The 13,571-nt window shown below is 43.0% G+C and overlaps 1 protein-coding gene across 2 annotated transcripts in view; it reads right to left on the bottom strand.

Annotated features, from left to right (window-relative positions):
* The window catches only part of PPP1R9A (protein phosphatase 1 regulatory subunit 9A), a 218,122-nt gene that overhangs the window by 106,184 nt on the left and 98,367 nt on the right, over window positions 1–13,571 (bottom strand). For both annotated transcript variants that reach the window (XM_044293015.1, XM_044293017.1), the window contains exon 3: window positions 2,973–3,105. In XM_044293015.1, the coding sequence (XP_044148950.1) occupies window positions 2,973–3,105 (133 nt within the window). The remainder of the gene's footprint in view (window positions 1–2,972; window positions 3,106–13,571) is intronic.

The following is a 13,571-nucleotide window of genomic DNA, read 5'->3' as shown; positions in this document are numbered from 1 at the left end:
CACTGTGACATCACCGAGCACACTATCCCTGCATTGTGACATCACTGTGCACACTATCCCTGCACTGTGACACCACCGAGCACACTATCCCTGCACTGTGACATCACCGAGCACACTATCCCTGCACTGTGACCACTATCCCTGCACTGTGACATCACCAAGCATACTATCCCTGCAATATGACTTCTCCGAGCACACTACCCCTGCACTGTGACTTCACCGAGCATACTATACCTGCATTGTGACATCAACGAGCATACTATCCCTGCAGTGTGACATCACCGAGCACACTATACCTGCACTGTGACATCACCGACCACACTATCCCTGCACTGTGACATCACCGAGCACACTATCCCTGCAGTGTGACATCACCGAGCACACTATCCCTGCAGTGTGACATCACCGAGCACACTATCCCTGCACTGTGACATCACCGAGCACACTATCCCTGCACTGTGACATCACCGAGCACACTATCCCTGCACTAAATCAGAGAGAAGATACGAGCGGCACTTCTGCTTACAGCGGTGCGGTGCGCGTGTCCAGGAAAGAAGATCCACAGATAATGATATAGTAAGGACCGGCACTCGCTATTGGTAGTGATATCAAATAAATTTAATGGTCACATACAAATGGTTAATGTGACGCGTTTCGGCTATTAGAAGCCTTTGTCAAACATGACAAAGGCTTCTAATAGCCGAAACGCGTCACATTAACCATTTGTATGTGACCATTAAATTTATTTGATATCACTACCAATAGCGAGTGCCGGTCCTTACTATATCACTATCCCTGCACTGTGACATCACCGAGCACACTATCCCTGCACTGTGACATCACTGAGCACACTATCCCTGCACTGTGACATCACCGAGCACACTATCCCATACTTGCTGAGCTGATGGCACAAGGGGGGAGAGCTGATGGCACTAGGGGGGAACAAAGGGTGTTGGGGACTGATGGCAGGGGGTCTGATAAGTTTTATAAAGGAAAACAGTCTATTAATTCATTTTTTTCTTATTAGATTACTCGATTAATTGTTAAAAATAATCGCTAGAATACACCATTTCTAAACTATCCCTGCACTGTGACATCACCGAGCACACTATCCCTGCACTGTGACATCACCGAGCACACTATCCCTGCACTGTGACATCACCGAGCACACTATCCCTGCAGTGTGACATCACTGTGCACACTATCCCTGCAGTGTGACATCACCGAGCACACTATACCTGCATTGTGACATCACCGAGCACACTATACCTGCATTGTGACATCACCGAGCACACTATTACTGCACTTTGACATCAACAAGCACACTATCCCTGCACTGTGACATCACTGAGCACACTATCCCTGCACTGTGACATCACCGAGCACACTATCCCTGCACTGTGACATCACCGAGCACACTATCCCTGCACTGTGACATCACCGAGCACACTATCCCTGCACTGTGACATCACCGAGCACACTATCCCTGCACTTTGACATCAACAAGCACACTATCCCTGCACTGTGACATCACTGAGCACACTATCCCTGCACTTTGACATCACCGAGCACACTATCCCTGCACTGTGACATCACCGAGCACACTATCCCTGCACTGTGACATCACTGAGCACACTATCCCTGCACTGTGACATCACCGAGCACACTATCCCTGCACTGTGACATCACCGAGCACACTATCCCTGCACTGTGACATCACCGAGCACACTATCCCTGCACTGTGACATCACCGAGCACACTATCCCTGCACTTTGACATCAACAAGCACACTATCCCTGCACTTTGACATCACTGAGCACACTATCCCTGCACTGTGACATAACTGTGCACACTATCCCTGCACTGTGACATCAACAAGCACACTATCCCTGCACTTTGACATCAACAAGCACACTATCCCTGCACTTTGACATCACTGAGCACACTATCCCTGCACTTTGACATCAACAAGCACACTATCCCTGCTGAGCTGATGGCACAAGGGGGAGAGCTGATGGCACTAGGGGGGAACAAAGGGTGTTGGGGACTGATGGCAGGGGGTCTGATAAGTTTTATAAAGGAAAACAGTCTATTAATTCATTTTTTTCTTATTAGATTACTCGATTAATTGTTCAAAATAATCGCTAGAATACACCATTTCTAAAATAATTGTTTACTGCAGCCCTAATCCCATCATTGAAAGTGCTTTACAGGCAGAGGCCTGGCATTGGTTGCTTAAGTTAAAGGCCCTATTAAGGGCAATTTTTTAATGATTGCATTTTACTATTTTGGGCTAAAAATAACTTTTTCAATTGGTCTTTATTAAAAAAAATATTGAGGCATTCTATCACAAAGTGTTAACAGTTTTTCTAGCTGTGTGAATCATGTTCAGTTTGTGTTGGTCATCTAATAACACCAACACCTATCTCTAAATCAGTAATATAAGATTTTAGCTATAATGAGTGTTTATAAGGTCAGAGATCAGAGATAAGGAGCCCGTCAGCTGAGCAGCCTCAGGGGTAACAGTAAAAGTTCAGATCCTGCTACGAGAGTATCTCAACAATGTACAGAAAAAATGGCTCCATATTTTTAATATATACCAATTGAAAAAATGATTTTTAGCTCAAAATGAGTAATGGTGTCCTAATGGTGTCCATAGCCTTTAAGTTTACCAGCCTCGCTCCATCATCCCTAAGCCCCTTTCAATGTCAGTTCACAGCGCTACATGCTACTACTTAGGTTGTATGCATTAGGCACAGGTGCATTGTGGGTACTGGAGCCGCAGCCTTACATGTCCGGTTCTGGTATTTAGCTTATTTGCTGCGGAGGTTAATGAGAGTATCTGTTACACAGGCGGTGATGTGATACCTGGCGCAGTGCATTGTCATGACACCTCTCTCATTATAACACACCGCTGCCATTTCCCCACGGAGGCCTCCTATTAATTTTCAATTAGCGTGATGAAAACATACCTTTCTCCAGATCCACCGGGAATAAATCCAGCTTCTCCACTCGCTTCTCCAGCTCGTACTCTGCGGAAGCAGCTACCGGGTCGACTTCATCATTCCGCCTGTCGTAATCTTCATTTGAATATGTGTTGAACACCTGCAGGAGAAAATAAGAAATAAGATTAGATGTAAGATATTGCGGGAGAGCTCCAGTTGATGTGACACTACAAATCCCAGCATGCAGGTTCAGTCCAGATGACATAATGTTATCGTACAGTAGAACGATGTGCAGCTGATAGAGACACAGGGACTAATGATCCCAACAACAAATACTAGACCTGCAGGATCACATAATCCACCTACATGTAAAAGAGCAAAGAAAAAGTCTGAACAAAGAAATGCAAAGGAGAAAACAGCATCTCATTCTGTATATATATATACACTGCACAGTACCACTCCTCCTGTCCTGTATACTGGGTGTAATCCTCAGTATCTGTTCTTATTCTGTATATATATACACTGCACAGTACCACTCCTCCTGTCCTGTATACTGGGTGTAATCCTCAGTATCTGTTCTTATTCTGTATATATATATACACTGCACAGTACCACTCCTCCTGTCCTGTATACTGGGTGTAATCCTCAGTATCTGTTCTTATTCTGTATATATATACACTGCACAGTACCACTTCTCCTGTCCTGTATACTGGGTGTAATCCTCAGTATCTGCTCTTATTCTGTATATATATACACTGCACAGTACCACTTCTCCTGTCCTGTATACTGGGTGTAATCCTCAGTATCTGCTCTTATCCTGTATATATATACACTGCACAGTACCACTCCTCCTGTCCTGTATACTGGGTGTAATCCTCAGTATCTGCTCTTATTCTGTATATATATACACTGCACAGTACCACTCCTCCTGTCCTGTATACTGGGTGTAATCCTCAGTATCTGCTCTTATTCTGTATATATATACACTGCACAGTACCACTCCTCCTGTCCTGTATACTGGGTGTAATCCTCAGTATCTGCTCTTATCCTGTATATATATACACTGCACAGTACCACTCCTCCTGTCCTGTATACTGGGTGTAATCCTCAGTATCTGTTCTTATTCTGTATATATATATACACTGCACAGTACCACTCCTCCTGTCCTGTATACTGGGTGTAATCCTCAGTATCTGTTCTTATTCTGTATATATATACACTGCACAGTACCACTTCTCCTGTCCTGTATACTGGGTGTAATCCTCAGTATCTGCTCTTATTCTGTATATATATACACTGCACAGTACCACTCCTCCTGTCCTGTATACTGGGTGTAATCCTCAGTATCTGCTCTTATTCTGTATATACACTACGTGCAGAATTATTAGGCAAATGAGTATTTTGACCACATCATCCTCTTTATGCATGTTGTCTTACTCCAAGCTGTATAGGCTCGAAAGCCTACTACCAATTAAGCATATTAGGTGATGTGCATCTCTGTAATGAGAAGGGGTGTGGTCTAATGACATCAACACCCTATATCAGGTGTGCATAATTATTAGGCAACTTCCTTTCCTTTGGCAAAATGGGTCAAAAGAAGGACTTGACAGGCTCAGAAAAGTCAAAAATAGTGAGATATCTTGCAGAGGGATGCAGCACTCTTAAAATTGCAAAGCTTCTGAAGCGTGATCATCGAACAATCAAGCGTTTCATTCAAAATAGTCAACAGGGTCGCAAGAAGCGTGTGGAAAAACCAAGGCGCAAAATAACTGCCCATGAACTGAGAAAAGTCAAGCGTGCAGCTGCCAAGATGCCACTTGCCACCAGTTTGGCCATATTTCAGAGCTGCAACATCACTGGAGTGCCCAAAAGCACAAGGTGTGCAATACTCAGAGACATGGCCAAGGTAAGAAAGGCTGAAAGACGACCACCACTGAACAAGACACACAAGCTGAAACGTCAAGACTGGGCCAAGAAATATCTCAAGACTGATTTTTCTAAGGTTTTATGGACTGATGAAATGAGAGTGAGTCTTGATGGGCCAGATGGCTGGATTGGTAAAGGGCAGAGAGCTCCAGTCCGACTCAGACGCCAGCAAGGTGGAGGTGGAGTACTGGTTTGGGCTGGTATCATCTAAGATGAGCTTGTGGGGCCTTTTTGGGTTGAGGATGGAGTCAAGCTCAACTCCCAGTCCTACTGCCAGTTTCTGGAAGACACCTTCTTCAAGCAGTGGTACAGGAAGAAGTCTGCAAGGTAAGAAAAACATGATTTTCATGCAGGACAATGCTCCATCACACGCGTCCAAGTACTCCACAACGTGGCTGGCAAGAAAGGGTATAAAAGAAGAAAATCTAATGACATGGCCTCCTTGTTCACCTGATCTGAACCCCATTGAGAACCTGTGGTCCATCATCAAATGTGAGATTTACAAGGAGGGAAAACAGTACACCTCTCTGAACAGTGTCTGGGAGGCTGTGGTTGCTGCTGCACGCAATGTTGATGGTGAACAGATCAAAACACTGACAGAATCCATGGATGGCAGGCTTTTGAGTGTCCTTGCAAAGAAAGGTGGCTATATTGGTCACTGATTTGTTTTTGTTTTGTTTTTGAATGTCAGAAATGTATATTTGTGAATGTTGAGATGTTATATTGGTTTCACTGGTAAAAATAAATAATTGAAATGGGTATATATTTGTTTTTTGTTAAGTTGCCTAATAATTATGTACAGTAATAGTCACCTGCACACACAGATATCCCCCTAAAATAGCTAAAACTAAAAACAAACTAAAAACTACTTCCAAAAATATTCAGCTTTGATATTAATGAGTTTTTTGGGTTCATTGAGAACATGGTTGTTGTTCAATAATAAAATTAATCCTGTAAAAAATATAACTTGCCTAATAATTCTGCACTCCCTGTATATATACTGCACAGTACCACTCCTCCTGTCCTGTACACTGGGTGTAATCCTCAGTATCTGCTCTTATTCTGTATATATGGACACTGCACAGTACCACTTCTCCTCTCCTGTATACTGGGTGTAATCCTCAGTATCTGCTCTTATTCCATCCATCACCTATGTCTGCCTGTCACATATCTATCTATCTACAGTTGCAAGAAAAAGTATGTGAACCCTTTGGAATGATAAGGATTTCTGCACAAATTGGTCATAAAATGTGATCTGATCTTCATCTAAGTCACAACAATAGACAATCACAGTCTGCTTAACCAATAACACACAAAGAATTAAATGTTACCATGTTTTTATTGAACACACCATGTAAACATTCACAGTGCAGGTGGAAAAAGTATGTGAACCCCTAGACTAATGACATCTCCAAGAGCTAATTGGAGTGAGGTGTCAGCCAACTGGAGTCCAATCAATGAGATGAGATTGGAGGTGTTGGTTACAGCTGCCCTGCCCTATAAAAAACACACACCAGTTCTGGGTTTGCTTTTCACAAGAAGCATTGCCTGATGTGAATGATGCCTCGCACAAAAGAGCTCTCAGAAGACCTACGATTAAGAATTGTTGACTTGCATAAAGCTGGAAAGGGTTATAAAAGTATCTCCAAAAGCCTTGCTGTTCATCAGTCCACGGTAAGACAAATTGTCTATAAATGGAGAAAGTTCAGCACTGCTGCTACTCTCCCTCGGAGTGGCCGTCCTGTAGAGATGACTGCAAGAGCACAGCGCAGTCTGCTCAATGAGGTGAAGCATAATCCTAGAGTGTCAGCTAAAGACTTACAGAAGTCTCTGGCATATGCTAACATCCCTGTTTGTGAATCTACGATATGGAAAATACTAAACAAGAATGGATTTCATGGGAGGATACCACAGAGGAAGCCACTGCTGTCCAAAGAAACCATTGCTGCACGTTTACAGTTTTCACAAGAGCACCTGGATGTTCCACAGCAGTACTGGCAAAATATTCTGTGGACAGATGAAACCAAAGTGGAGTTGTTTGGAAGAAACACACAACACTATGTGTGGAGAAAAAGAGGCACAGCACACCAACCTCAAAACCTCATCCCAACTGTGAAGTATGGTGGTGGGGGCATCATGGTTTGGGGTTGCTTTGCTGCATCGGGGCCTGGACGGATTGCTATCATCGAAGGAAAAATGAATTCCCAAGTTTATCGAGACATTTTGCAGGAGAACCTAAGGCCATCTGTCCACCAGCTGAAGCTCAACAGAAGATGGGCGTTGCAACAGGACAACGACCCAAAGCATAGAAGTAAATCAGCAACAGAATGGCTTAAACAGAAGAAAATACGCCTTCTGGAGTGGCCCAGTCAGAGTCCTGACCTCAACCCGATTGAGATGCTGTGGCATGACCTCAAGTAAAGCGATTCACACCGGACATCCCAAGAATATTGCTGAACTGAAACAGTTCTGTAAAGAGGAATGGTCAAGAATTACTCCTGACCGTTGTGCCCGTCTGATCTGCAACTACAGGAAACGTTTGGTGGAAGTTATTGCTGCCAAAGGAGGTTCAACCAGTTATTAAATCCAAGGGTTCACATACTTTTTCCACCTGCACTGTGAATGTTTACATGGTGTGTTCAATAAAAACATGGTAACATTTAATTCTTTGTGTGTTATTAGTTTAAGCAGACTGTGATTGTCTATTGTTGTGACTTAGATGAAGATCAGATCACATTTTATGACCAATTTGTGCAGAAATCCATATCATTCCAAAGGGTTCACATACTTTTTCTTGCAACTGTATCTCTGTGTAGTACGGTTTTACATGTCATATATAAGGAAGGTTTGCTCTACTATGGAATATGAGTGGATGTAGAGTGATTTCATGTATTTCTTCTGGCTCACGCGTCGTGCGTTCCTTCCCTTCTGTCCTGTATGGAGCCTTTAGGTAGAGGTTACATCTTGCCAAGTTTTATTTCTGGGATTTGTCCAATGTGTCATATGGCTTCTTATAAAAAGCACAGAAAAAGCTTCCTGCCAAATATTAATATTCATTTATAGCAGCTCAGCGCCCGGGGGAACATCTAATTAAGGGGAAGACAAGACTAGAAGACAGTATTGTCTCAGCGTAATGGTCTCCTGCTAATGGTGAAGTTACCGGCAACCACCTAAACATAGCTCCCGGTAGTACACAGGTGTCTCAGGGTGTGTAATGGTACCGCACTCAGCAGGACGTTATTACTTCCATCAATACAATCTAACCACAAAGTCCACGGTAAGAGATCTAACAAAAGTACCCCTTAATGTACATGACGCCATTGCACCTGACAGAAATAAGAACGACAGAGAGAGCGATGCAGTGGTGCAGCCTCTTCAGAGCGATGCAGTGGTGCAGCCTCAGGCTTAAAACCTCTTCAAGTGATGATATCTCAGCACAGAAATAATGGTTTTCACATTTCTGCATTATACTATAAGTACAACACTCCAACGTTTACTCTGGCGGGTCATGTAGGAGGTCATAGCCTTACATACTAATTAGTGCATGGCCTGAGTATGAGCGATCCATGTTATTTTATTCTTCTTGACATAGTAAAGGCATGTGGAAAAATTCAACCTAATACGAAGGCTAGAAAAAAAATCTATTTTTTATTTTTTTAGGAAAGAAAATAACTGGTGACTGCTTCCATATCACAGGCAGGACCTGACAAATAGGTTTCCATATATCTCAGCAGGACCCAGTGTGAATAGTCCCCAAGGGCTCCTGGATTTAGGTCACTGTTCTGCATAGTCCCGATGGGTGCCCCCCACTAACAGATGGCACAGCATCAGTCAAGGCATAAGAATCCTTCTAGTAATGTTATCTGGTATGTGAGGGAGAAACAGAAGGGTACAGGGCGTACTCTACAACTCTCCTGGAGATCCGCGGATCTCCAGGAGCAGGACTTGGGGGCGGAGGCAGAAAAGATTATTAGTATGGAGGTGCCTGTAAAAAATATAAGGTCTGGTCTGGAGTCTGTATATATGAGGAGTGTCATCTGGGGTCTGTATAGATAGGTGGTCTACTCTGGGGTCTATGTACTGTATATGAGGGGTCTGGTCTGGAGTCTGTATATATGAGGAGTGTCATCTGGGGTCTGTATAAGATAGGTGGTCTACTCTGGGGTCTATGTACTGTATATGAGAGGTCTGGTCTGGAGTCTGTATATATGAGGAGTGTCATCTGGGGTCTGTATAGATAGGTGGTCTACTCTGGGGTCTATGTACTGTATATGAGGGGTCTGGTCTGGAGTCTGTATATATGAGGAGTGTCATCTGGGGTCTGTATAGATAGGTGGTCTACTCTGGGGTCTATGTACTGTATATGAGGGGTCTGGTCTGGGGTCTGTATATATGAGGAGTGTCATCTGGGGTCTGTATAGATAGGTGGTCTACTCTGGGGTCTGTAATCTGTATATATGAGAAGTCTCGTCTGAGGTCTGTATAGATAGGTGGTCTACTCTGGGGTCTATGTACTGTATATGAGGGGTCTGGTCTGGGGTCTGTATATATGAGGAGTCTCACCTGGGGTCTGTATAGATTGGTGGTCTACTCTGGGGTCTATGTACTGTATATGAGAGGTCTGGTCTGGGGTCTGTATATATGAGGAGTGTCATCTGGGGTCTGTATAGATAGGTGGTCTACTCTGGGGCCTATGTACTGTATATGAGGGGTCTGGGGTCTGTATATATGAGGAGTCTCATCTGGGGTCTGTATAGATAGGTGGTCTACTCTGGGGTCTATGTACTGTATATGAGGGGGTCTGGTCTGGGGTCTGTATTATAGGAAATCTACTCTCGGAATTGTATATGTGAAGAGTCTGCTCTGAGATCCGTACTGATAGAAGGTCTACTCTGGGGTCTGTAGATAAAAGGGGTCTGGTCTGGGGACTCTACTGATAAAAAAATTCTACTCTGGGTTCTGGATATATGAGGGGTCTGGTATAGGGACTGTATTGATAGGTCTACTCATGGTATGCATATATGAAGGGTTTGGTCTATGGTCTGCATACATGAAGAGTCTAGTTTGTGGTCTATACTGATAGGAGGTCTACTCTGGGGTCTGTATATGTGAAGAGTCTGGTCTGGGGTATGTATATATGAGGGGTCTGGTCTGGGGACTATATTGAAAGATGGTCTACTCTAGGGTCTGTATATATCAACGGTTTGGTCTGGGGTCTGTACTGATAGGTCTACTCTGGGGTCTGTATATATATATACAGTATGAGGGGGCTGGTATGGGGTCTCTACTGCTAGGAGGTCTACTCTGGGGATTTTTTATTTTTATTTTCTGTGACACTATATTAGTATTGCTTCATTTTTTTACCGCAAACGTTGGGAGTGTTGTATGGGCTGATATCTGATAAAAAGCAGAATCACTCTGGCATCTTTTGCACATGAACAGAAATCTTTGGCACGCCGAGCGGTCAGACTATCATTCCTGGACGCCACTTGAAACGACATCCGAAATGCATAATGAAATGAAGCTCAGGCATTTAAAGGATTATGTGCCTGATAAAACCTTCAAGGCCATGTAACAGCTTGCAATAAAAGTTCTCTGAGGGCAACCTGCCAATAAACTACCCATACACCGGAGAGCAAAAGGCAAGAAGCAAACCTCGAAACCTGGAAATAAGACGCTTGTAATCGGAGTCCAAATGTATGCAGTAATACGGTCATAGTGTTGTGTCTGCTACCTAACCTTCTCCCAGGAATGCAGAGACATTATATCTGATCATCAGGATGAAAAAAGACATAAAGATAACGATACAAAACTAAAATTTCTGCAAAAAGTGCACCTAAAAAAAAATCAAGCCACATAAATTACTCTATTTATAGCGCTAATCTAATCCACTTGATACGGCTCTGATGATTTGCAGCTTCAAACTGGGAGAACAATATGGATGACCTATCCAGGACAGATAATTGATTTCAGATCCATGGGGGTCCGACTCCCAAGTTCAAACAGCTGATTAGTAAAGGTGCTGGGAGTTGGACCCCCACCGATCTGATACTGATGACCTATCCTAAGGACAGAATTCACAGCTAGGACAATTACCCGTCAAAGGATGTAATCATTGAGGTAATATAATTATCAAAATTCACAGACTATCCCTCATAAAACATAACCTTTATTAGGATCTATATCCTATAAAACACTCCAAAATAACAACTGAACAGTTTTATCACGGTCAGATGTGATATGGTCCACTGTCTTGTCGGCAAGGGTAAAGATAATGTAGATCTCGGGCACTGTCGCTATATCTGACCCTTTGACTACAGACTCTGCCTACAACGACGGAATAGCCGCCCCCATAGGGGTGATCCCGTTACAGGAACCTCCTGATTTCCCTAGCACGGCCATGATTCGGGATGGAGCCTATTACGGAGATGACCTATCACTAAATGAATGACCAAACTACTATAAGTACATAAAAATAATAAACAATCATGTGCAATTGTGAGAAACCAAAATGTGAAAATATATACAAAAAATACGTAACTCAAGGCCTTTTGGCATATATATGGATATATATGTCTATATATGTATATTTGGCCTGAATGGCCAGTGGGGCATTATATATATGTCCCCTGTATATTGGTATAAATATATATATATAGATATATATATATATATATACAGTACAGACCAAAAGTTTGGACACACCTTCTCATTCAAAGAGTTTTCTATGAAAATTGTAGATTCACACTGAAGGCATCAAAACTATGAATTAACACAGTGTGGAATTATATACATAACAAAAAAGTGTGAAACAACTGAAAATATGTCATATTCTAGGTTCTTCAAAGTAGCCACCTTTTGCTTTGATTACTGCTTTGCACACTCTTGGCATTCTCTTGATGAGCTTCAAGAGGTAGTCACCTGAAATGGTTTTCACTTCACAGGTGTGCCCTGTCAGGTTTAATAAGTGGGATTTCTTGCCTTATAAATGGGGTTGGGACCATCAGTTGCGTTGTGGAATAGTCAGGTGGATACAGAAAAACGAGTGGCCAACATTATTTTATGAAATGAAGGTCAGTCAGTCCGAAAAATTGGGAAAACTTTGAAAGTGTCCCCAAGTGCAGTCACAAAAACCATCAAGCGCTACAAAGAAACTGGCTCACATGCGGACCACCCCAGGAAAGGAAGACCATGAGTCACCTCTGCTGCAGAGGATAAGTTCATCCAAGTCACCAGCCTCAGAAATCGCAGGTTAACAGCAGCTCAGATTAGAGACCAGGTCAATGCCACACAGAGTTCTAGCAGCAGACACATCTCTAGAACAACTGTTAAGAGGAGACTGTGTGAATCAGGCCTTCATGGTAGAATATCTGCTAGGAAACCACTGCTAAGGACAGGCAACAAGCAGAAGAGACTTGTTTGGGCTAAAGAACACATGTAATGGACATTAGACCAGTGGAAATCTGTGCTTTGGTCTGATGAGTCCAAATTTGAGATCTTTGGTTCCAACCACCGTGTCTTTGTGCGACGCAGAAAAGGTGAACGGATGGACTCTACATGCCTGGTTCCCACCGTGAAGCATGGAGGAGGAGGTGTGATGGTGTGGGGGTGCTTTGCTGGTGACACTGTTGGGGATTTATGAAGGCATACTGAACCAGCATGGCTACCACAGCATCTTGCAGCGGCATGCTATTCCATCCGGTTTGCGTTTAGTTGGACCATCATTTATTTTTCAACAGGACAATGACCCCAAACACACCTCCAGGCTGTGTAAGGGCTATTTGACCATGAAGGAGAGTGATGGGGTGCTGCGCCAGATGACCTGGCCTCCACAGTCACCGGCCCTGAACCCAATCGAGATGGTTTGGGGTGAGCTGGACCGCAGAGTGAAGGCAAAAGGGCCAACAAGTGCTAAGCATCTCTGGGAACTCCTTCAAGACTGTTGGAAGACCATTTCAGGTGACTACCTCTTGAAGCTCCTCAAGAGAATGCCAAGAGTGTGCAAAGCAGTAATCAAAGCAAAAGGTGGCTACTTTGAAGAACCTAGAATATGACATATTTTCAGTTGTTTCACACTTTTTTGTTATGTATATAATTCCACATGTGTTAATTCATAGTTGTGATGCCTTCAGTGTGAATCTACAATTTTCATAGTCATGAAAATAAAGAAAACTATAGAAATATATACCCCTGTAATCTATATGCATGGGTTGTGTTTGTATGTGTGTGTATATATATATATATATATATATATATACACAGTATATGTATATAGATATGGAGGTATTTGCCTGCTCCTACATATATATATATATATATATATATATATATAAGCAAAAAACGGAACAGCACCTCCTGAGACTAATCGCAGGTGCAGGCTACCCGGCAATAATACAGCAAACAAATAAAGTAGCAGCACACCACTAAATGCACTAAGACTGAGTATACAAGTGAATATGTGAACAGGGTCAAATACATGACGCCAATATTATTATTATTATTATTATTTACTGCAAATGCAGTAAAGAAGCTTTTAGCGCATATTATTGATCAAAAATATGTCGGGCCCGCCTACCAGGCGACAAGGTTGCTTCTTATCAGGTGGGACCTACTCTAACATGGAGGGTCCAGCTCCATTTTCACTCTGATTTAAAAACACCAAGGGCTGGGGGATGGGCGAGGAGTGCTAAGTTCCAAAGA

Source organism: Bufo gargarizans, chromosome 5 (assembly GCF_014858855.1).
Source record: "Bufo gargarizans isolate SCDJY-AF-19 chromosome 5, ASM1485885v1, whole genome shotgun sequence".
Lineage (NCBI taxonomy): Eukaryota > Metazoa > Chordata > Amphibia > Anura > Bufonidae > Bufo > Bufo gargarizans.
The sequence above is the reverse complement of the archived record's forward strand: the minus strand, read 5'-3'. Positions and strand labels throughout refer to the sequence as shown.